Below are 25787 nucleotides of genomic sequence, written 5' to 3' on the forward strand. Positions count from 1 at the left end.
ACACAGCGGGACGCGTCCCGGAGCCCCCGCAGCGCCGCGCCGGGGAAGCCCGGGGACGGGGGCGCCCGGGGGCCGCTGCCCGCGCTCCTGCCGGGCCGGGGCGGGGCGGGCCGGGGCGGGGGCGCGGCCGAGCGCTGCGCAGGGAGCGGCTCCGCCTCTGCCCCTGCCCCGCCGGGACGGGGCGGCCCCGGGCAGGAGCGGGCGGCGGCGGTAGGCTCCTTTTTCCTCCTCCTCTCTTACTCCCTCCCCCGGCTCTCAGCAGCGGCTTTGCGCTGCCGGGGCCGCCCGGGCGAGCGGCTCTGAGGGGGCGGGCGGACAAAGGCTGCGGGCTGGTGCCGGCTCTGGGGCGCGATGGAGCGGCGCGGCGGCTGAGGCGGCTCGGTGGGGCCGAGCCGGGCCGGGCCGGGCCGGGCCAGGAGGCAGCACATGTTGCGCGGTGGGGCCCGGCGCTGCGCACCCGCGGGCGGGCCGAGGAGCCAGCATGGACAACTTCTTGGCGGAGGTGAGCACGGGCCGGCGGGGTCTTCCTCCCGCCCTTCCTCCTGCGTGGGGTGGCTCTGTGGGGCGGGAGCGGGCAGCAGAGTGTGCGAAGGGCTGTTGAAAAGTCTGGTCTGTTCCCCCGAGCACCGCGGCTCGCAGGGGCTTTGCAGGAGCAGCCCTTCGGGACTTGGTGAGCGGCTTTGCCCCCCGCACCTCCTCCCCAAAATACCAGCCTCTCGGTCCGTGAGCGGGGGCGGGACTCGAGGCCGCCGGCGTTGCGCTGGTCAGGCGCTCGGCTCTCCTTTGGGCTCATGAGGACGGGCCGGGGCTGCAGGAGCCGGTGCCTTGGCTTTGCCCGCCACGCCGCCCCAGCACCCGCCGCTCCGCCCTGGCGGGGTCTCCGTGGGAAGCGGCCCCGGCTGCCCCGGGCTCCGGCGGGGCTGCTGCGGGTCCCTGCCCGCTCTCCCGCCCCTGCTGCCGGCGGCGTGTCTCGGGGGAGAGTGCGGGGCTCGCTGCGGGAAACCCGGGGAGTGAACTTTTTCCTCCTGGCGTGGGCATATGAGGCTTCAAAGGATGGAGGTTTCGGAAGCAGGGCTGCTGTTGGCCAGTCTTCTTTTAAGGTCTCTTTATTAAGTGCATGCTGTTAGGTACAGACAAAAGCTTCCGATACAAAGGGCAAAGTAATGAGGCTCAAGTTTTGAAAGTGATTTGGGCTTGGCCATTATGTGGTGGGTCTTGACAACTTCATCATGTCGGGTCAGGAAACCAAATGAAGGACGCTTTGCTACTTGCATAGGTATACACTTAACAATGAAAACTTGGGTCCTCCTCTGATCTAAGTTAGCTGAATTTTATGCAACAGTATTTTTCAAATCTGTTCAGCCCGCCCAGTGTCGACACAGCCTTATGAGCATACGGTGTCTGGTGTTAATGCAGCGACTTCTGTGTGTTGTGCTTGCAGCTTGCTGGCAGAGCCTGCCTCTGGATTGTGACTTCTGGCCACCGACTGTGTGACTGCTTTAATCGCACCCCTTGCTGAAGCAGTTGCACTGTCAGGGTTGTAAATACAGGCCAGGCATCTGTTTTACAAGGCTGTGATTAAGCTGCAAAACTGTCCTTTGCCCTCATGAAAGAACTTCCCTCGTGTTCTCAGTGCTGTTGATGCTCCCACAAGAAAAATAGGTGATCTGTTTACCGGAATAGTAATTAGTCAAATAAAAGAAGGTCATACAGCTTACGCCTTGTTAGCTGTTCATTTGTCAGGCAACAAAAGTTCTGTCAAGTGCAACAAGAAGGAAGAAACGCAGCATTAACTTTCAAAAAGCCTGAGTTAAGTAGTAATATTACTTTTTTTTTTTTCCCTGTGAAGGATGTAGCCCTCACCTTTCAAAAGCTTGCAAGCCATGAGCAATGTGGTAGTATTAGCCTAGCCTTGCAGAATTAATCTGAAGAGTCATTCGCTCTGACACAACGTATAGTAGCATGCCCTACATAAAGGTGAAGAAGAGAGTTAATGGTTTTGAATCTCCTATTAGCCAAAATTACTTGCCCTGGGGAAAAGGCAAGTAAATTTTGCCGGTCTGTGTTAATATTTCAGCATGTTTTTATGTTAATTTGTGGCTGCTGCATGCAGACTTTGATCTTTCTTCAGAACTCTTACTCCCTTTCAACATGTTGATATTACTTTAAAAGATCAGTAAATATAGCACCTTGACTTTAATCCACATCCAAAGTCCCACCCATAAGTAGAAACATTTTCCTTTCCTTAGACCGGAGCAATATGTAAATGGTGTATAGGGAGCATAAGGCACAAGAGCAGAAGTGCACTGAGCCTGACCCAGCTACCAGAGAAAAATGTCTGTTGAAGGCGCTGGATTGAGCCACTAGCTGGGATAATTTAATTTGTGTGAGGCAGACATCCTGCAGCTGCTCTTTATGAAAATATTTGCTGACTTATCTGAGAGAATTATTGTTCTCACTAAAATAAGTTGTAGTGTGCAGAAGAAGGAGGAAGCTGAATGAAGGACACAGGTAACAGGCCTGGTCTGCTCTGCTCCCATATGGCAGTGACGTGAGTTTACAGACATAATTATGTTTTGGAAGAAACGCTGGTAGGTGAGCAGGGCATACACGGGCCCTTCACGGGTCATTCCTCAGCATTTCCAAGTTCTCATTCGCTGGGCTGGAGACAGTGTCTTCAGGTCTGGCTATTGTAGAAAAATACTGTACAATTAAAAGGTGCATTACTGTTTCTGCCGTATTTCTCCATAGCTACTGCAGATTATAACCTGCTGTCAGTATAGGATGATGCTCACTGGAACAAAAGGAGGCAATTGGGTAAGATACTGCCAGAGTGCAGGAACATGCCTGTTGCAGCAGAGGTGCTCCTGTTGGGACTTGCTGTGTTAAATGTGATGTGAGATAATGCCAAGCTCCTGACGATCAGCTGATGCTGCCATCACCTGAGACTTAACACCTTTTTGACTTCTCAGTCTTCCTGCTCAGTTTCCTTCTTTTGCTTAAATGGCTTTTATTCTTCTAGAATGATGAGTGGTTATATCTGTCTCCAGAAGAGCCTTGGTCTCCGTCCCTATCCTGGTTTTCTAGCTTGGCCAATTTAAAAAAAAATAATGCTCCGAGTAAAGAATTGGGCTAGAAGAGTTGGTCCTGGAACTTACCCCTCACAGTTCTTTAGCTGCTGGGAGATACAGAGAAATGTTTTCTGAGACTTTTAAAACCTCTTTCAGGGTGCTGGTTGATCTATGTTACCTTCCGTTGTTTGTCAGAAGGTCAGTGGTGGAACCGTAACTTTTTCAGTATATTTATAGTCATATTTTCATGTATAAAGTGTTAAAAAGATGTAGAATTCTTGGAGATCCATACTCAGAATTGGAGTTATGGATGTATGCAACAGAGCCATTTGGCTGCGTTGCTCAAAATAGCCTGAAAAAAATGGTAGCTGAGGTCAGACTTCTCTTTTCCAGTGAGAGTGCTAAAAGGAGGTGTATGCCATGAGAGAAGAAGAGTCATGTCAAGATGAGAAGAAACACAAGGAAATCTAGCATGAAAAGGGCAGGAGAGGGAAGCTCGAGCTGCCTCTTCAGCATCTGAAGTTCCTGAGCAGTGCTTACTAGGGCAGCAGGGGAAGTGGATGCAGAGGTTAAGTTCGTTTTCTTATGTGGGGAGTCCCATTGCTCTGTGTACACAGTGTGTCGCACTGATCCATGGTCATCTCCTTGTTGTGAGAGGAGTGTGGTGGTTGCTAGCCCAGCTGAGGTCGGAGAGTTACTGAGGTTGGAGGTGACTTCTGGTGGTCATCTTGTCCAAACCTGCCCTCCAAGCTGATGCACTGCTCCAAGGACCTGGCAGCACTAATTCATGTAGTAGTGGCTGCAGGGACTGATTGTGTTTAGTTGCTGCCAGGCTTAAAAGACAAAGGATTATATTTCCACAACTGGAAGAGGGGAAACCAGCTCCCATCTCTTGCCTTTTGTATAGCACGTTTGGGTAGATGGTGTTGGAGAGCATGAGAAAAGTGTCATCACCATCATAGAGGTCGGACAAGATGTTTCTGTAATGTTGCACACAGGTTTGGGAACTGTGGGGTAGCCTCTTGTGAGGCACTGCAATTACTGTGTCTAGTATGCTTTTCTTTTTAGCAGTACTGCTGGTACCTTGGGTTCAAAATGGTTTCCTTAATTTCTGCTTTCCGCAGTTGAACATACTTGCTTGTGTTGCCTGTTTTAAGAGCAGGCTCCCAGCATGTGTCCTGAAGCAGCAAGTGTTGAACCTCCCTCTGTGGGAAGGATATGGGGCAAAAATTAATTCTGAGGCTTTGAACTTAGCTTTAGGGAGCTGTCAGAGGTGGCATCTGCCGAGCCTTCAAGCTCTTATTTTGGATATGCAGCTTGTGGCAAACTTCCCTGGTGCTCTTGTGCTGCAGTGTTTGGAAAATCACTGCCTGCCAGCACTGAACCCTTCATGGAGACCTTCAAGAGTCTCTTCACCTCCCTGTAGCAAGCGCATGACTGTGCCAAGTTGTTGCTCTTAACGTGAAAGTATTGTGATGCTTATTACATTTCAGCATCAATGCACATGGGTTTATGGCTGTGCTGTGCAGCATAGTTTACATCTTTGGGACAGTCTTGGAGATCTCCCAGTTTATGTTAAAGGCATTTTACTGCTAGCACAAGTGTGGATTTTTAGGCTCCAGTTTGTGATGTTGATGTAGCTTATACTAGCAAAACTGTGTTTCAGACTGGTGGGGCAAAACCACCATTCCTTTAGTGGTAGCATAAAGGTTACATTTCTGCAGGACTTCTGAGCACCAAAGCCATGTCAAGCTGGAACAGTGCCTTGTTAGTATGTCGACATTGGCTGCATTTTCTGAAGTTTGAGTTGTGATTCCTTCTCATATTCAGTTTTTTCTTTAAAGGTGGTGGCTATTTTTTCAACAGTTATTTTTAGGTTAATTAGAGACTATTCTGTTTTGAGTAGAAAATGTTTCAGGGAGATTCATGAGTACCTTACCAAGTTGGAAAGGAATGAAAGTTTCTGTACGTTGAGAAATCACATTTGGCTCTTCAGTAGCACGTCATCATAAATGCTTACTGTATGTAGTTCACATATGCCTTCCACAAGACAGATTTGTGCAACTGAGGCATAGTCGTCGTCGCTGGGTTGGAGCCTAGCAGCCCTGCTGGCACCACTCATTTTGTAAAATGACACAAGAATTCTCTTAAAGCTGCAAAACGCATAACTATTGAAATTAGTAATAGAGGCTCTGTATTGTGCAGGGTCTGCTTGTGGTTTTTTAACTATGTTCGGTCAGACTCTAACCAAAGAAGACCTTCTGAAACCCCCCAACGTTGCAGGAGTCTTGGCTGCTTCTGAGTCTTGGCTTTTTTTTGACTCCTGGTGACACCTCACTGAAATGGTTGCTTTTTTCTTCCTGGTCTTTTCCCTAATATGTATGTTTATGTCAGCACTTGCAAAGCTCTTTGGTTCTTTTTTTGGTTTCAATCTATCACACAGCCTGCTGCCTGGTAAAAGGGAATTGTGTTTGAAAGCATGACCAGTCCCAACTTATATTTTAAGCCAAGTGGCATGGGCTTTTTTGAGAAATGCTCCACATTTTTTTCTGTGATTCTTTGGAGGCAGGAGAGGACCACTTGGCAGGAGAGAGGAAAGCAGAAAGTAAGGAGAGCTTAAGCTTTCTGTGCTGTCTGGAGAGTTGAGTGCACTGGTCCCATGGCTAATCTGAGAAACCCTGCAACCTTTCCATGCTCTTGTTACCTCAGTGTGCGGCAAAAGGTGGAAGGAAAAGTTTGGGGCCCATCATTGATAATAATGCTGCCACTTGGCTCAGTTGTACTGTGTTGCGCTTCCACTGTGGCGACTGGCTGAGACATTAGGAGGAAATTCTTCACTATGAGAGTGGTAAGACAGTGAAACAGGTCACCCAGGGAAGCTGCGGAGGCCCCATCACTGGAAGTGTTCGAGGTCAGATTGGATGGGGCTTGGAGCAACCTGGTCTAGTGGGAGGTGTCCGTGGCCATGCAGGGGGATTGGGACTACATGATTTTTAGGTCCCTTCCAACCCAAACCATTCTATGACTATATGAGTTTTGGGTTTCAGCTTGGTAAGACCAAAATAATATTGTGAATCTGTTTTTTAGCTTTAGAAGATGTCTCAAGGAAAGCTGGTAGGTCCAATTGGTGGCTCCATGTGTGTGCGCATAGGTTTGTATTTATGTAGTGTCACTGTCTTTGCTCAGAACAAATACAGACCTGATCCTTAGGAAATACCTTTTGTGTCTTTGGGGTGGACACAGCCCAAGTGGAAGGTGCCATAGTCTCCTGCTAGAGATGGGAGCAGCAGCTCCATTCTTTTCATGCTCAGTGTGGAAAGCATGTGCCTGACACAGTGCTGGAGGGAAGCCTGTCCTCTGAGGGGTTGTCTCACCAACCTTTTTGGTTGCAGGGCTGGTATTTTTCCTTAGTGAATCACAGTCTTCAGCTCTGATCTGAGCCAAGGAATGGAGTTTCGGGTGGAGTTCCTGTAGGGTGTAGGAGGTGAAAAGTCACTGTGAATTGAGACTTTGCTGAGGGGGGGAAAGAATGACCAGCCTTAAGTCACTAACTGTGGCTACTTCAGAAGTTTTGGGATGTGACCTAAAAACTTGCTAGACAGATTATATCTTCAGGTTTGTACGAGGAGGTCATAGTTTATGCATTCTCATTTATCTTGATCTGCCCGTTACTTATCATTATGTGACATTTTAAGCTACTAGTGTGACATCAAGGAGGATTGCTTAGTGTTAGAGCAACAGTTTAGGGCAAATTACTGGGTTTTTTGGGTATTATTGGTTCAAATTTTGCATGGCAGGGTTTTGGGTTGTTTTTGGTTTTTTTTACTTATTTAGGATTTTTTAATGTTTTGTGATGTCTGAGCATTATCCATTGGTCATATTTACTGTACTGCAACTTTGTTTTGGGCAACCCCCTGGTTAAGAAAGTTTTACTTATGGTTAGAGGTCCATTTAGTAGCTCAAACACTCCCATGTTTTTAAAGACAGGACTTTTCAAAGTTTGAATGCAGAATGGGAACTGATATTAACTATCCTGCAGATCTACGTTGTGAAGTAAACTATATGCATGCTAAAGAAAATATTACTGCTTTGTTACACTGGAAATGTGAATGTCTTATTGGAAAAATGTACTGGGAAATGTTTGTTAGCAGGCTGTTGAGGGAGAATGCAGTCCACTCCTAGACTCATTTCTGCAAAATCGGTGATAAGATCTGGCTCAGGTAGATTGAAATGTCCTTTGGGCTTGTTCTCTCCACTGAGCTGGACAGCCAGTGTTGGGTAGGTGCTCTGCAGAGTGTTGTTCCACTGACTGGCCAGATGTTTTCCCACTGCAAACTGGTGGTTAACTGGTGGAGGCTGCTGGGTTGTTTCAGGTGTTAACACAACTCCTTGATATTGGTTTCTATTTGAAGCATGGCAGAAATTGGTGTGTTTGGCTTTACTGACCAGTTAACATTTCCATTTTGTATAAACTTCTGTAAAGGAGTTTAACATACAGTTTCTAGATGAGATCTTGTAATTTTTCCTAGTGAGGAATTCTGTGCTTAGTTATTCTTTGCTGAGAAGGAGCTGTCACAGTCAGAAATTGGAGGAAACAAAAGTGTACTCCAGCACTTTTGAGGCTTTGAGAAAAACTTTGCAGTTTACTTGTTTGTATGAAGAAAATCTTCAAAAGTGAAAAGTGGTGGTCACTTCTGGTGGTTTTCTGGACTTGCAGTAAAAAATTCACATCTAATGCATCTTAAGATGGAGTCTCACTGGCCCTGTCTCTGGTGGGTAAATTTAAGCACACTGGAGCAGAGCCTAAATGGGAGAGCCAGTGCAATGCCTTTTACTCATTTTAGGATTAACAGCATGCTGAAGAAAAACATCCTGAAGTATAGACTTTCTCTGTCTTGCATGCTATTCATTAGCCTGCCAAACTTCAGAGTTGAACAGGGCTCCTGTATTTTGATGTCAGTATATTTTAGCAAATGCATTTTAGCATATATGTTAATTGCTTCTGTGGAGTGTTCTGCTGAGTTTATAGCACTTACTTTCTTTGAGACTGTGTAATCCTCATCTTATGGAGAGCTTCACTAGAGCTGAGTAAATACTTAGCAAAGGTGAATATTGGATAAATCTCTTAGGGTTAAATGCTCTGTGAAATTATTTTGGTCTTGGTTTGGTTTTGTTCCCAATGAGGAAAAACGGAAAGAGGAGAAGGGAGCCCTGCAGTATACATTTTAGGAATCAAGCTGTGCCTTCACTCATGGTCCTGGCTGGTAGCATGCAGTGTTGAGGGGCTGGGGAAACAAAAGGCTAAGTGCACTTTGATGTTAGTATTGCCTCTTCCTATATGTTCTTGGGAACCTATTAATAATCCTTTATTATATGTAAGTGATACGGTCTCAAAGTCAGGATTGATTTTGGTGCCTGTAACCTAGCTTTGGGTATAGACCTCAGGCTCACTTGGTTGATGTGTGCTAGCTGCCATGAGCTCCAGGCAGAATTATGAAGCTGAGTGTTTCTGAAAAATGTCATCTAAGTTAATACCCCGAGCCTCTTGGCCCTCTCTCTCCCGCTTTCTCTCACAGACTTTCAAAAGGCTTATGAAAACTTTTTTTGATGAGCTTTCCAGCATCTGGAGAAAACATTTATGTAGTGCTTGAAAACTCTGCTGGATTTTGAAGGTGGTGCAACTGGCAAGTCTTGCATGACTTTGATGTTGTGCACCAGTTGCGTCTACTATCCTTCCCAATCTTGCTAACAGAAAAATGAGATTTCTCTGAACAGATTCTTTCGCCTCCCCTTTGCATTCAGCTCCTGTGTTGGGCACAGGAGATAAGAGAAGTTTATTCCTTGTTTTGAAAAAGTATTGCTGTTTACAGCATTAACGGAAATGGATTATTTGGTCCTTTTTTAGTCACTGCTGTTTAGCCTGCCCTTAAAATGTTTACTCAGATGAAGTTAAATATATTTAAGAGAATAGGATTGTTTTTCTTATCAAGTTGTTTATCCTGAGGAAAAGTCAAATCCCTTTGTTTAATATACCCATCTGGTCTACAAAAGCTGTGGAGATCATTTCTGTTTGACCAGTTTCGTGGATCAAAAAAAAACTGTGTATCTTGCTTAGAGTATGCTTTTATTTGCTTCAGAAAGGAGCCAAGTTGGTGGAATGCTGGAGTTCACACTGGGACAAGGAGTAGACACCAATTCTGTAGGTCAGACTTTTTGCTTTTTTGGCTGTCACCTTGCATCTCTTCCCCTTATTAAATGTAGACTGTGGTTTTGTGATGAGGGTTTATCTCCTCATTACAGCTATCTGGTGATGGGTATGGTGGATAGGTTTGTTTGGTGTGTGCAATCAGTCAGTATATTCCCTGGAAGAAAATGAGAGCGGTGTTTACAGCAGGGCTTTGAAGGGTGGCATTTCCTGCTGCTTTTCAGACTATGTACCAGGAGGAGTGTCGGATGAAGCAAGCTCTTTGTTGTTGAAAGTCCCAGCGTCAGATTCTGCTGCGTGATACTTGATAAGCTATTTCAAGGAATAAACAAATGCAGCAAATCTGAGCTGGAAAATAGTATTTGCGCAACAACCCCTTTTTCCTCCCTGCAATTACATTTCTAATATTTTGTGCACTGAATCTGAGACGTTTTGACAGATGGCAGATGGGATTTTGGCACAAAGTTACACAGCATTTGCAGCAAAAGGGCGATTCTCTGTTTTGTGTTAGTTTTTAGAGTCTCTACTCCAAATTTCTGTGTTTCTGTTGCACCATATTTGCCATCATTCTGCTTTGGTGGTTCAGTATCTTAAATTATTACAGTCCTGGTGCATTAATGAATTCTCTGGTTTGTTTTTTGTTTTTATTTGGTTTGAGTTTTACAGAAGCCTATGAATAAACTTAATTGCAATGTAATGAAATAATTGATTTAAACTTTTATTGTATACCTTTACCCCTTTGTCAGTAGGATGCCTTTGTACTGTGCCAATAAAGTGGAGACAGAAGGGGGTACCCAAATCTGTGCATTTTCATGTGACCATCTAGTCCTTTGTCAGTGGCTTGTTCGTGGCAGTCCTTATTGGGAATGCAAAGGGAATATGTTGAGTTGTGAGATCCTTTTTCTGTGCGTAGTCATTCAGCATTTACTGAGTTCCAGGTGCTTCTGGATTCTGGCAAATACAAGCTGTAATCCTGAATTTTGCTGTCTTGAACAGTGTGCTGCTTACAAAAACACTTCTTTATATTGCTTGCAAATATTTAATTTGAAAAGTGCACAGTCTCTTTATGTGGTCAGAGAGGCCACAAAAGCTTTGCTGTTGTCCTGGGATTTTTGTTTTTTTTTCTGTTGAAAGGCATCAGAATTTTTGGTAGGCAGAATGAACTGCAGCTCTCCTGAGGCATCGAAATGTGCCTCCTGTTCCACGTGCAGACGGGAATCCTCTCATTAGGAAAGAAGAGTTGGGTGCGTGTGTTAATCAGTGGCTAAATTGAAGGGACAAGAAGGACTCAGGGCAGCCAAAGTCAGGACACCTGTAGCAGCAGATTGTGGATCACGCTGCTGTGGGGATGGCCCAGGACACTCCTGGGGAAGCAGAGGAGAGGAGCTGGCATTTGGCTCTGCACAGGAGCAGATGCTTTAGCAGGATAGCTTCTCAAAGGGGTCTCCTATTTGGATGAGGCAACGATGTCTGTTAGCTACTGCTTCAAAATGCATAAATTAAGCTTTTTTTTTTTTTTTTGCTTTGCAATTACTGTTAAGGGTTGAGATTAATCTTCTGTTCCTGTCCTGGGGCCAGCTGAGTTTTCCTAGTGGTACATTTTGAGTGTATTTTTTCTAGATGGGTCTCTGGTGTTATGAATACTTACAGATTGGAAAGTCTTGCTTTTCAGGGTTGGCTTTTAAAATATTTTTTTATGCTGTGGAGCAATGATGTGCTTCTGGATAGTTTAGTTTAGGCTTATTGGAGAAATCTGGGGTTATTCTCCAGAAAGCTGCAGTAATGTAGGTCCTAAAAAACAGGACTTTGGCATTTGTTAGTACTGCTCCATTGGTGGTGATGGTATTATTGTTGTAAAACTTGCCCTTTTCAGTTCTACTGACACCGAAATTCCTACTTTGTTTTTCTTCTTGTGTGATCATCTTTTCCCTAGTTTCGTTCCAGATGCTGTACCAGAGTAACTAATTATCAGCAAGCATTGCTTTCTTTCCCAAATAGCAGTTGTGGTGCTACCACTTGCTCTTCAGGAAACAGCTGGATTTTTATGAGTTTTTGGGGGAAATTTAAAGAGTTCTCTGCCAGAGGCACCTGGAACAGTTAAGTCCACTCTTCACATCTTTACCCACAGATGAGTGTGAGACCACCTGGAAGCTAGGATGATCCTTGTACATGCTTTGAAAAAGAAAAGGTTATGTCAATAAGCTCAAAGTTACGGGTGTATAAGATGCTCCTTCTGTTGTGTGTATTTTTATTTAGGTTGCTGATATTTTATTTTACTCCAGCTGCAATACTGTATACTGTTGCTTCTTTCCCCATTACCCAACAAAGAGGAGAGGGGTGGAGGAGAATAATAAAAAAAATAACAGTAAAAAAATAATTGTAATTTGTTTATTTATTTTTTCAGTGATCTGAGAGGTTCATTGACAGCTGAAAAGCCATCCTGAGCAAAACTAACAAAAATGTCTGAATAGCTGAAAGCTTAAATTGTCTGCTAGAAAGGTGGTTTGTTGAGTAACAGAAACAAGTTCAGAAGTGGTAACCATTAGTGGCTATAAATAGAGTTACTCATTTAAGCTTTCAGATGGATAAAAGAGGGAGATTGTTCTAGTTTTTCATCTTTACCATGTGGTAAAAAGTAAGGTATGTCATGCCCTGTGATTTTTTTTACCCAGCTTTAAAAATAGCTGCACTTGTGCTTCTTTCTGCTCAAAGAAAGGTCTTCAAGTATACTTACATAAATGACAAAAACTGTTTGGCCCTAGTCTGAAATAAACACATGAATTTGTGAATCATTTAACTTTTAATAAGTTGTGTTCCCTGCAGAGCAGTGTCTCTATTCTGTCAGTACATTTGGAGTTTTAATAAAACATTGAATTTTCTTCTAAACCAACATCTGTAATTGTGTGAGTGATATAGAAACAGTGTAGAGGAGCAGCTAATGTGTACCTAGTGTGTCACTGGGTCTTATCTTTTGGAAGATAGAACCTGGTTTGCAGCCTTTGAAGGAGCAGGTTGACTTTCTTCCTCGGAGCTGGTTGCCTGCTGTGGTGGTGAGGAAGGTGCCACAGAGCAGCCCAAAGTGCTGAGGCTGTCCCAGGGGCCCTAGAAGAGCCTTGATGACCCTGGGTCTTCTGTGGATGGGAGTGGCTTTGGCAGAGAGGCTGGTTTTCTTAGTCACCAGGTGTTGGGGTAAACCTTTTCCAGAGGGGCACCTTGTGCAGTCTCTGTTGTTGGGTTTCTTGTACTGCGTATGGTGCTGATCTTGCAAATTACATTTTTAGTTTAAAGTCTTTGTTTAAAGCAGCAACTACTTTTTACGGTCAGCTGTGTGTCCCAGCCTAATTAAGGGAAGAAGTTGGAGGCTTGCATGAATAACTAAATAATAATTAACCTCTCTTTGACTTCACCAGTGCAGAACTGGGACATTCATCTGAAGACCTAGATTTCTTCTGCCTTGGCACTGACTGACCAAGCATCAACACTTGCGTCCTCTTTCTTCTTCAATGCCAAGTGAATTTGTGGACATGTTACACTTCTGGGCTCCACTGGAAAGTAATACTAAAGATGCAATGCTTTGGGCCTATCCTGAGTCAGAAGTTCGATGTTGAGTGTCCTAGTTGTGGTGGCTGCCTGGGTGCATTTTGCACAGCAGCTAGCTGGTGGCTGAGGGGGCTGTTACAAAGGTCACTCCTGAGCTGGGGGTAATGCAGGTGAACAGACTGTTCCAATCTGTGAGCTTTGCTTCTCTTATCAGCAGAGGCTGGCAGTTCCCAAACAAGTTGCTGCGATAGTAGGTTCTGGCCGGGCAGGAGGGGGAAGTTGTTGGCAAAAGAAAGGTGTGCGGGTGGGTAGGTTTTAAAGGCACAGGAGTTCTAAGGATTTGGTCATCTATAGCTATGCTATGCAATCATGGCTAAAGATAAGGAACCCAAAACAAGCAGTGGTAGGAAGTATTGAGGCTTGGGTTTCTAAAATTTGGTGCCTTGACTTGCGTAATAACAGGATGTGTAACTTTTTCCATGGATATTTTGCTCTTGGTGTTCCTGTACTTAAAGATACCTTGATTCAGCAAGTTTGGTTATTACAGGATGAATGTGGGACACACAGTTCCGCCTGAATTATAGAAGAGTCCTCATATATTTAAAATTAATAATGTTCTGAAATACGTTGTAGTTATGTCTTCTGGCTGGTTACAAGTTACATGGCTTCCTATACTTCATGGTCTGGGCTTGCCACAGGAGAGTTAAAGGACATATAGGGAAAGCTCTCCCTGACCATGTTGAAAGTTGAACTAGATGATCTTTAAAGGTCCCTTCCTACCCAAGCCATTCTGATTTTGTCCCTGTTGGGATCAGGAAACCCTCAAAACTCCGTTTAATATCAACCAGTCAAAATTACTAAAATCCAGTAGGAAGATCCTGCCAATCTGGGTACAAATGAAGTAGTAGTGAACATGGTTCAAGCATAGCTTCTGCAAAGCTTCTCTCACAGAAGTGCCCACAGGAGTGGCCTTCTGCATCACTGCTGTAACTCTCCAGTGGGTTATAGTGGGGGAAATATCCCCATGCAAGTCATGATGCTCTCTTGGACCCCTCTTGCTCTAAAGTGCTAGTGTGGCATCTGCAGCCATGTCCACACCTCAGGGACAAGGGTGGGAAGTCTCTGCCACAACTGGGTCTCTGTGCTCTCTGCACGGATGCAGCTTTGTTAACAAATGACTCGCCTATTTTACTACCAGTTTTTAATCTGTCTCGGGATCATTGTTGCATTGATTGGTGTGTTCACTGATAGAGTTGATGTTGTTGCAGATATGTTCCTGGAAAGCTGGAAATGAGTTTTTAAAATTTCTAATTTTAAAATTTTTTTTTAATGAGGCAATCAAGCCATCTCCTTACTGATGCAGTGCATGACATCTGTTGAGGAAAGACCATTTACCCACTGGTGTCTTTTGTAGTGTGGATTGACTCTGAAGTTCTGCAGGGGATTTCTTGGCTTTTTAGGAAGCTGTCCTTAAGACACGATTGGCTTTGGAAGAGTGCAAATGTTGCTATCATACTGGCCCACAGAAGGCTGAGTTTCAGTGGTGCCTCCCTTAATTTAGCAGAATGGAAGCAGAGCAGTATACAAAGTCAGGAGTAAAGGAGAGTGTCTTGTGATTTCTAACTCCACTGAAGAAACAGAATTACATTAGGATTGAATAGGGGTGATTGCCTGCTAATCTGTGTCCTTCGGGCTCCTAGTGGTATCATCAAGCCACTGTTAGGAGAAAAAAAAGTTGAAAGTCGGTGCCATTGTCTGTAAAATAGACTTAAAGGAGAACTGGACATGAGTAGGAAGAAGCTGCGTAATACATTATACATTATTATGCAAAGTAAAGTAGTAATTGACTTTTACAGGGCAAGGAATGTTCAACACCCGTGGCACAGCCCTGTCCATGTTACTCACACAGCCACCTTGGGGATGGCGGGTGTGGATGTATGTATGGATGTGTGTGCATGCAGGGTGATTCATCACCAGCCCCTGCTTGCTTTTAGATATTCGAGAATCAACGTGCTGGGGAAAATTTCTTCTGGAAACTGGTTTTCACAACAGAAGGACCATTGAATGCAATACTGCATTTTATTTCTGTAAATGTGTCCATAAATTATTTTTAGACAAAAATAAATACAATTTTACCTGAGGGAGAGATTTGTACAGCACATGGGGTAAAAAAAAAAAAATCCAAATAAACTCCTTACAAATTGGCTGAAGTTGTGTATTGCCTCTGGAAGTCAGTTGTATTTGAGATGGATTTTAATGTGATCTTGAGGAATTAAAGGCTGTCTATCTGCAGACTGCTAGCTATGGGCCTAGCTTTTGTAGTTCTGCTGTACAAATGGGATCTTGCTTATGTGGTTATGAGGTGGTGATTTAGTTCCTAGGAGAAGAAAACATTGTGAAAGCATGTGTCTGTCTACAATACGTGCACAGGTTCTGATGGTCACACTTGTGCATAAACAGATGTGCTCTTGGCTATCCAAAGACAGAAGACGATGGAAGCACTTGACCAAATCAATGTTGTATAGGCACTCTCTTCTAAATAGCTCAGTTTGGTGATAAACAGGCTGCCAGAGCTCATCATATCCACGAGCAGCTAGAATTATTATGAAAGTATAGTCACTTCTTCAAAACAAAGACAAGTTGGTACTTGAGACAACAGGGAAATTGTAGGAAGACCAGGCCGGGAGCAAGAGGGAAGGTGATGTCATGTGAACACTGTCATGGGATTTGGATGATTTAAACTGCATCACTGCCAAGGACTTGCAGCCCTCAACAAGTAATTCAAGTTTTTTTTGTCTTGGTTCTCCAGTTGCAAAATACTACAAGCTTTTCCACTTCTAACCTTTTTTTCCCCATTTTCTCAGGAAAAGAGGTATAATGCATAAGGCTCTCTCCCGCCCCAGGCCCTTGTGCTGGTGCAAATAAAACTTGATCTGCCACCCGTGCTAAGCAAAGGGTCAAGTTCTGGTTGACTTCATTGGTGAAGGAGCAGGCACATAATCCTTGTGGTTTGCAGTATTTTCTGCTGCACGTGTGAAAGTAGCATGGAGCTTCAAGGACTCAAAATTATTTTCCTTACAAGTGAGGAAATCTCCATTCCTCCCTGCAGAATGAAGTATTTTGTATGCTACTTAGGGGGTTAAAGGTAGTATGTGCAGTAAGTAGGTTATTGTTCCCTTTTAAGATTTATGACTTCTTTGAAAAGAAAACTGGTTGTATTTAAAGTAACGTGGTTTTGGCCAGCCAAGTCAAAGGATAGAGGAAGCTAACATGGAACGGGCAGTGGAGGAGCACATTGCTACAGCAACACTTAATTACAGCAAAGCGTAAGTGGTTTTCTGGGATTCCTACAGTCCTGGTGTTAAGGAGCAGCGCAGGGATGGCATCTTCAGCAGAACTGCTGCATGGGGTTGGGTTTTCTGGTAATCACGAGCAAGATGCCTCTCAGATGTTCTGTTGCTCTGAGATTAACGGACTGTTCTTTTGAGTTTTGAAGAGTTAAAAAACCAACCAAACAAAACATGTTGGCTGAAGCAGTAACATGCTTAAAAGCATTCACTTTTTTTGAAATTACTCTTTTGAGAATAATTCAGTAGGGACAGGTCCCCCTCCAAGTGACCAAATTTGAGCATTTTTCCTGAACAAGGTCTGGGCTGAAGAAGCACTCATTCATTCTTGGGTGTGCGTCATATCAGCTGAAGTCAAGCACATGTTCTCTTCTGACTGAGAATGCTTTCTTGAATCCTCTTCTATCCTACAATAATTCGCCCGTGTAATGCTTTTGTTTGCATGTTCCACACTTCAGCATTTATGGAGAAGTTGTTTTTCAGCAGTGTTTAGATAATTTTTTTACCTAGGAGTTATTAAAAAAAACTACCACCCAAACCCAACAAATGGCTGTTTTGTTGACTCAGTGTAGTAACATGAGAAGTGACTTTATTACTATTATGGAAAGTAGTAAAAGATACTGGCTGGTTTTAGGCAGAGCAAGACATTTATATTTGTTTTAGACTTGCGTTCTTTAGTGCCATAAAAATCAGATTGTAAGATTAAATATGTTTTAATAGTGCTGTTAAGCAATCATGGAAAATTCCCATTCTGAGCTTCTGCAGGCATTTGGATGCTACAAAGTCCATATACTTCAGGTTTTGTTTTCTTTTCTGTTTTTAGGAGTTCTTGTAATTATTTAAGAAAACAGGTCTGTGGGCAGGCAAGAACCAGTACTAATGCATTTTGAGGGGTACACTTGCGTTTTCCTTTAGGCACCTTGCTAATTCATCTTGAACTTACTGTGCAGTCACTTTCTTTATAAATAATTTAAAGTAACATCCTCATGATGGGAAGCCTGTAAAGTCCTCCCAGGTTTCACAGAATGGGGAACTGCACCACGCTGTGGAAAATAGATGCTTATGGAATTGTCTGGGCTGACATTTATGAAAGAGTTGGTTGACTTAATTCATTGCCAAGTAAAATAAATTACTGTGTAAAGGTTTGTGCTCCTGAGTAGACTTACTTTCAGATGTAGGCAAGAGAAAAATTATAGTTCCCTGGACTTCAGGGTTCAACAGAGGGGTTGCACTTAGAAGCTTACTGTCCAGTGTGTTGATTTGCAGCTTCCAGCCACAATACCTCTTGGGGGCGCCAGGGAGAGTGAGGGAGCTATGTAATGTAGGCAGGGATGTGTAAACCTACTGGAGCAGTTTCGCTATGGGGAAAAAAAGCATGCTTTGGTCAGACTTGAAGTTGCTACACAGTCTGTGTATGTTGTCTGTCTGTTGCCTGATAGAGGCGTATGTGAGTCTGTGGGTAGCCTGAGGTATTGGATTTTGAAATAATAACTTCTTGGAGACGAGATGACTAGAGTGGAAAGAGGTTCCTGGTTCTTGGTGTGCTCTTGGTAGCTGCACAATCCCCTGCCTGTTTGTACCTCCCGTGCTCTCCACAAAGATACTTGTGCTTCACATGCAAATGCATTTCAGACCCCCTGGGTCACCACCATCATTTCATTACTTCCATCAGCATTAAGGTCTGCTGGATTCCAGTATCTCTGGGTTCCAGAGTATCTCTGCCTAAAGGCAGCTGTGTTCTTGCCATGTCCTCTTCTGGGCTTGCATCAGTTTTTCTAACGCAGGAAAGCTTTCCACAGCCAGCACTTGTGAGTGCTTCCAGGCTGGAGGAGATGTGGCTGCTGGTCACAGCTGGCAGGTCTATGTGTGAAGGAAATGGGATCTCCTTTCTGGATTTAGACCAAAACAGTTAAGTTTAGTGTCTTGGCTCGAGTAGGTCACATTGGTAGTAACAAGTGCAGTCTGCTTTCAGACTTGATCCTGGAGAAATGGGTGAAAAAACCCAAACAGTGTTAGTCTGTGCTGCAGTGATTTTCCAGTTTTTGCTTGAGCTGATCCCCTTGGCTAATCGGAAGAGCTTGGGTGCAAGGAGTTGCCACCTTGGTATGTTATTGGTGTTCATCTCGCAGATTACAATGTATAGTCAAAATTGTTTGGCTGACTTGGTCCTTTGCCTACCAAGAAGCATGCAGCTGTTCAATCCTGACTTTATTATGTTTTTTGCACACTGAATGTAGTAAACTAGAAGAGTCTTAATCTAGATGCATTTCCTCATACTCCTCATTTATCTCTGGGATAAATGCCCGTTTTGTTAGGTATTAATACTGGAAATCACTTCTGTTTGGTTAAGCTCTTCTAATTAATTTGTGGTTTAGTTTCAGATTAAATCTAATTTCATCCTGCAGTACAGTAAAACACTCATGCATGCAAGAAAAAATGCAGAAGCAACTGACTGCTCAGTGTTTCTGCTTTTTGTGCTCCTGCCACAAGTATTAGGCTGAGGTAGTAATTTTTCCTGTTAATAACTACCAGCTCCTGCAAACTTGTATTGAAGAGGGGAAAAAAAAAAAAAAAAAAAATCAGTGCCTGTGATTCAGGAAATGTTCATCCCTGTCATGAAAACAAGGACACAAAATGTGAATGCGTCAAATCTGTAGGTGTGCCTGCAAATAAGGAAATATGCCACACCTTTTTGTTGAAAGGTGGAGTGCAGATTTTAAGCTGTTTTGGAAAGATGCTACAAGCCACGAGGAAAGGTACATTGTTGTTCATCCTAGGGACCTGTGAGCTGTTTTGTATGACCTGCCTGGGAGATTTGTCTGTAGATGCGAGGTCAAAACTGGTATGAAATTACAAGGTTTAGTCCAGTGTATGGCTTGAAGGTATTAGTGACTGGAGAAGTGTTGCCAGTATAAATACCTGCCCTATTTATGGGTTTTCTTCTAAAGTTGCTGTCTTCCAGCAGTTTGGTGAACAAATTTAAAATGAGTAAATATTTTATAACTTCTATTGTATATAATATAGAAGAAAAAAATCCTGATATAAGTAGAATTACTTGCCGTTGTGAGTCAGGTGACTTACCCTGTAGGTGCCGCATTTTATAGTTGCACACTTGCAGAAAAATCAAAACACATATGCTAATAAGAGTAACATTGCTGGAAGGAAATGTATCTAGTCAGGGCAAAGAAGTGAACTAAGCAAAAGCAGGAGATTACTTTTCAGGGGGTTATGACCTTGAGGAACTGAATATAATGAATGCAGTGTTTTAGGCTGTCTTTTTACCTTGCAACTGTGCATACCGTTGGTATTCACCAGCAGCGACGGGGCTCTGCAGTGGAAAGCCTTGCAAAGCATCACCTCCTCCCTCAGAGACGTTTAAAGCCAGTGAAGTACAAAGCTGCTCAAAGCACATGCAGGAAACACTGCCTTTTATCTGAACTTCATGGGTAACTTTTCTTAAAATATATACTTCGTTGCTTAGTCTGCCCTTCAGTATAGATTCCAAACTCTTTTCTACAAAGTTGCACATTCTGTATGTGTTACAGTGGTGTGAAAGGCCACTGGTTCAGCCTGCTAGCCTTTCTACCATGCGTGCTTGGGAATAAGCCAGTCCTCTGCCCTTTAATGATAAAGTGTGCCATTACTTTTTGCTTAATTGGTAGTGTGTTCATCAGGTGATCTCCAGACAGGCAATTTGGAGTTGCTCAGTGATTATTGTGGTTTGCAGGATACAAATTAGTGTGGGAAGTTGCTTACACTAACCTTGCAACTTAGGACTTTAGTGTCAGGATCTGCTTTTTCTGCACTCGCCCAAAGCACAGAGGGAAGGGAGCATGGATGGGGCCGTGATGTCCACTGTTTGTTCGGATGATGTGTGTGAGGGGCAGGCTCCTGGGCTGCAGAGCCACCTCACTTGTTTGAGCTGGTGTGATGAAACGGCACTCGTCCTAGGTTCAGGACATTGCCCCAGAGATATAATGGGGCATCTGAACAGAGTGGAGTGGGTGGTACTGATGAAGACTGCCGGGCAGTTCGCTGTGACTCATGGGAATAGAGGACCTGAGCTCTGTCTGCTGAGCTTGGTGCAGCCTCAGCCAATCAACTGCTTGTGTCCAAAGCATAGCTGGGATTTTTTCCTCAGTGTGGGGTCAGACAGGCTGGATGTGCCTTCAAAATGCACTTGTTGGAAATGCTACTAAATGGGTCCAACAGCACTTTCTAATTGACCAGCTGTCCAGCATCTTTCATCTTTTCCTCATGCTTTCTGCATTCCATTATATAATTAACCATAGCAACTCCTACAGATGTTTACCCATATGCAAGAGTCCTGTTGACATCTGTAGGGTTGTAATCTGTAGGATATGGTACTTGGGCAAAGTTAGGAAGAGGTTCTGGTGTTTGTAGGGCAAACCATGTGTAGCTTGCCAAATAACATTGATTTTAAAAAATAAAAAATCTTGAGGTGTGATTGAGCAATGTAAATAAATAATTCAGTGCAGTTATAGGCTTTAAAGACTTGTATTTCTGTGGTAAAATAGAGATGTGAAGTGATCATGCTGTGAAAGCAAAGCTGCAAAGAAAAATGAAGCCTGCTGAATCATCTCTTGCAAGTTTGTTATTAGGGGATCAATAAAACTTAGGAAAAGAACTTGAAAACTGATATTTAAAATTATCCTTTTTGCAATAATCGACATTTCTATTAGTGAAATAAATAAATGAAAGAACTGTGGGCTGACTGGTCCATTATTCTCTTCTTCCTTTTCACATTTGCTTTCTTAGCCTTGGAATACAGATTTGCTAATTCTTGTAGCGCCAAAGTGTAAACTGTGTCTTTCAGAAATCTTGTGTTTTAAGTTTAGGGTAAGATGGAGCTTGGAAGAAGGAGGGCAGGGAATGGGGGAATGAAAAACACTAATAAAGAATGTGGGCTGGGTGGATTGGATTGTTTTTGTCTTAAGGCTCTGATCTTATAGCTGTTTTCTGCAACAGTTAAGGCTGGAAATATTTTCCCTCTTGCCCATCCCTGTGCTAACCTGGGAAAATGATTCATGTGTAAACTGATATTCTTGAGTTGGAGGGAGTTGTAAGTAAAAAATCTCTCTTAATATTGTTAGACCTGTAAAAGGCAGATGAAAACTGGCAATATAGAAGTAAGAGCTAAAGTGGAACCTCTTGTACTTCGATGCCAGTAACTTGCAAAGTGAAAACTGTGGTATTGTTCTTGGGAGCATTTTTAGAAGTGTACTCATTACCTTGCACAGTCTGCTGCTTTATGAATTATTGTTTCCACAGAAGAATCCCACTTGCCTAAAGGTAAGTTTTCCTGGAGTTGCCTGCTTGTTTGACATGAGGGGAAAAAGGAAAATAAAAAAAGAAGAAGAAGAAAAAAAAAGCTCTCTAGAAACCAGGAATAGTCCTGTCCTTGCTAAATTCATTTCTTTCTGTGTGCTTTCCATGCAACACTGACATTTTATCCATGATGCTTTTTGATCTAAGAAGGCTTTGATAAATACTACCGGAATGAGATCAGATGGCTGCCAAAAATCACTCAAAGGTAGAAGATGCACCTTGATCAGAAATCTTACCTGCTTTGTATATTGAAATAGTTCTGAGCCAGTATAGTGTCCCTCTAAACAAAGCAAATCCATGCTTGTATAAAACAGCTGGCATCCCTGGAAGAGCTGGTGCTGTATAGTAGTTCTGTACTAGATTTTCTTCTGAAAAGTTGGTGTCCAGGTGTATTATAGAACAGTGTTCAGAACCGAACAGTTCCTTGACTGATGAGTATAATAGTGTCTCATGAAACTAAGTGGTAAATGCCTCTGTTCACAACCCATGTGTCAAAGGAATGTTGGTTTTGTTTCTTTTTACACTTAGCTTTAAAATACTCAAATTAAAGATGTTCCTCCTAAATAAAAGGTTACAAGAGGGAGTTCTCATTTTGCAAACAAGACTCTTCTTGGTTTTTGCAGGAATTAATGGGAAACCTCTTTCAACTTCAGTCTCAAACTAAGCCTTACTTTAGAGTGGTTGGTCTCTCCCATGCCGCATGGCTGATGCTCATGAGTTGGCTCCCCTGGCCTTTGCTTTGCAAAGGGGCAAGAGGAAGGTGGAAGGAAATGTTAGGGTGTTTAACAGCATTAGAGAAAATGGATTTGAGACCCTTAGCAGCCTGTGACAGATGGCAGATTCAATAGCTGTGACATGTTAAGGGTGAAGTTTCCTAAGAAGAGCAAAGGTGTGAGCCCAAATAAAGGAGGGTAGTGAAGAAGACAATGTTATTTCTGCCATCACTTTGCCTCATTGGTGTTTCAGACACTATTCCCAAGAGGGTAGCTGAAGAAGGGAATGAGAAGAGAGTGCTAGCATGACTTTGCACATCTGAATTTAGAAATCCTTCTGCACCTTGATGTGATTTGCTTGTCATGTAGCATAAGCAACAAGTTGCCAAGCTGGTAGCTTTTGGATTGAGGACTGCCAAGCGCAACTGAGCATGGTGGGTGAGCTCTAGGCATTTTGGCAGGCTGTTGTCTCTGAGTTGGTGATGGAGGGAGCTGCACAGCAGTGCAGCAACTTCCCGAGTGATATGAAAAATACTATGTTAGCAGGAGCGAGCAGTGATTTAAGTTTGTTTAGGCAGTTGTGCTGGGATAAGTACTCTTGCTACATTGCTGTAGGCTTTGGGGAGTGGTTTTTAGAGTAGAGTGTCTCTTCACCTGCTGCTTGTGTTTGTGCTGTCGTTCCTCAGTTCTGTCTTTGTTAAAATACTTATTAAGGTCAAAACCCCTCAACTCACAGGTGAAGAATGGGGTTGTGCACATGTATACAGATTGTTTATAATTCAACTAGTTTTAGTGAAACAAAGGGATTTTTTTGTTTTATTTTGGTTTTTTGGGGGGTTTGTTTTTTATTGGCAAAACTGCTGTCATCGAAAACAGAACTGCAACTTCTGTTGACATCTGTGATGGCAGAGTTGGGGCTTGTTTGGTTCTTAGAAAAGTTTTAAGGATTTTGAGAGGGTATTGTATATTTCTCTTTAGGAATCCAAATAAGGGGAGAAAATTACATGCTACTTTAAAGATGACCGCAAATGTACCAGGAGCTCTGCCATTTGCCTGGCTGCTGCTACCCCCCACCCCAATATAGACTGTGATAGGAAAAGGTTGCAGTGGCCCCAAGCTCTTTTTTCCTGTGTTCCTTTCATCTTCCTGCTGTGCTCAGCCACTGCCCCCTCTTCCTTTTCTTCACCCACGTGTTGTCTTTTTGAATTACTTATCTTCATTACTGAGTTTTAACAGATGAAAATTCCACCCTCCTGTCAAGCGAAGGCATGAGGGGCTGAGTGATGGAGGCAGTGTTTCCCCAAGTCTGTGATACCTGCTGTGTACAAGTGTACAGTGGGACCTGAAACTGCAGATCTAGTAAATAGAGGAAAGTTGCCATACACTTTTCCTGCTTCCCTGATTTCTCACTTTTGCACTTTTCTTCTCAGTTGGTTGCCACGTAGTACTTTGAGTGCTGATTTTTAATTCTGGAATAAATGAGAACTGCCATTGACTTGACTGCCCAGAAACTGTTAATTTCTTTACTTAAACTTGAAGGCTTGAGAAAGAGCTGTTACCCTGTAACAGCCTGTGAAACTTGGCTGCAGCTGCTAACAGGCTTTACAGATACCTCTATTGCCATGGTGTAGGCTGGGCAGTCTTGAAAGCAAAAACGGTGTTGGACAAAACTTAAAGGTATCTTTCTCATGAAAGTCATAAATCATATTGTAGCAGTACCAGTAACTCTCCTGAAAAAGCTTGGTGTCATGTCATTGCTAGATTTGCTTTTCAGGGTATGGTGAAGCTGGTTTTTCTTACTGATGTGGAAACCATGTCATCCTAGAAGCCAGCAACCACATTTTTAGAGCTCTAGCAGAGAAGTGCAATTGCTTTTTAGCCTTTGAGCAAGGTCTGCTAGCAATGTGTGTCTTTACACTCATTGTGCTTGTCCACCTGCATATCTAGAGAGTAATTTCTGTGTGCTGTTTGTGTTGGGAATAACTAGAAGACTAATTGTTGTGGTTTTTATTATAATAATAATAATAATAATTAGACCATATTCTACGAAGTGGTGGTCTTCTAAGAAGTACTGGTGTTTTCAAAGGGCTGGGAGAGTTACAAATCTATTCTGGGTCCCTCTCAAGTCAGAAATAGTAATGATATATGTTCTAATCCGGTTTCTTGTTTTTAAAGTAGTATGCCATCATGGGCACTGTGCTATCTCCAATTACTGAAACAGAAGGAGATGGAGCCTGTTCAAGGTTAATCAGCAGCTGTTGCACAGACCTCAGGAGCAGGAGAGCTTTGATCTGGTGTGGGGGATGGACCGACAACAAGAACGTTTTCAAGGAGATTTTGGTCTGCAGGAAACTAACCCCCCTAAACTGACCTAATATCCTACAGAAACATCTTCATGGCTTTGTTTTATTTTTAAAAAAATAAAGTATCTTTGGGAGGCAGAGCTAAATTTGTTGAAAGGTGTTATTAGTTTATTCCTGTGCTCTCTGGGGAAATTTTGATTAGTGCTGTGTTTTGAAAATTAATTTTATCCCATTCAGCTGGATTAAGTATGTACGTAGATTTGAGCACATAGTCAGTTCATGAAGTTGAGTTTAAAGCACTGAAATTGAGATTACATGCTCAAATGCCTTCTAGCACTGTGCTTTCTCTCACTGTCTACAAAGACTTACGGTTCAACTACTCCTCCCTAGCTCCATACATTCCTCACCATCCCCCACCATCACTCAGATGAAAACTGCCAATTTTCCAGCTGTTGGCGGAGGGGCTGCAGAGTGGCTGGAGAGAAATGGAGCCCATTTGCAACACTGCCTTGGAGTGATTTCTGGAGTATTAATTTATTACCCTTTTATAGGTTGTGGGGTGGTAGCATATGCAGACCTTGGTAGTAGTTTTTATTTCAGCCACCACTGGCACCAGTTGTTGTGGAAGCCTGTTGCCCATGAGCACAGGAAAGCTGCGCTAGTGAAGCCGGGCTCTGCAAAGGAGGGGATCTAGACCAAAACTCTGAATTACAGAGTAATATGTCAAGCAAGTGGCCATTACTGCTTGTTTGTTTCCCTGGTCTTAGGTATGGAAGAACAGGTTCAGTTTTCCGCTTAGGAAGCAAAATGCTTAATTTTTGAGTTGAAGTTGGTGAGGGACATCCAGCTTTCAGTGAGTTTAATGAGTTTGCTCCTTAGTAGTCTGCCTAGGCATGCACTTGACAAGCTAAGGTTTTGGGGTACCTAAGCTGGAGTGTTCTCAGTAGTTGCAAGCTAACAATGAGGGGCGAGTTTTCAGAAGCAAAACTGTTCATTAATATGAAATTGGCAAAGTTTTTTCTGCCTGAATAGCTTCTTTCTTGCCGTGGCCCTCCTTGTGATCAATGTGAATCAGTTGAGAGGAACAATGAAGATAAATATGGTTTTGGTTATCTTTTCCATTAAAAAAAGCTATGTCCAGCTTGACATAGTTAATAAAATCTCTTCCTGTCTCTCAGACTTCATATTTAGAGCCAGGCTACTGCAGTGCATGAACAAAAGGTTCTCTAAATACATATTGACTATTGTTCCTTTTGGCT

The 25787-nt window shown here is 43.2% G+C and overlaps 1 protein-coding gene across 1 annotated transcript in view; it reads left to right on the forward strand.

The window, feature by feature from the left end:
• Window positions 1-265: 265 nt before the first annotated feature.
• The window catches only part of MYO10 (myosin X), a 167277-nt gene continuing 141755 nt past the window's right edge, over window positions 266-25787 (forward strand). The window contains exon 1 of the mRNA XM_051610362.1: window positions 266-502. Coding sequence (XP_051466322.1) covers window positions 482-502 — 21 coding nt within the window. The 5' untranslated portion in view covers window positions 266-481. The remainder of the gene's footprint in view (window positions 503-25787) is intronic.

This window comes from Apus apus, chromosome 2, assembly GCF_020740795.1.
Source record: "Apus apus isolate bApuApu2 chromosome 2, bApuApu2.pri.cur, whole genome shotgun sequence".
Classification (NCBI taxonomy): domain Eukaryota; kingdom Metazoa; phylum Chordata; class Aves; order Apodiformes; family Apodidae; genus Apus; species Apus apus.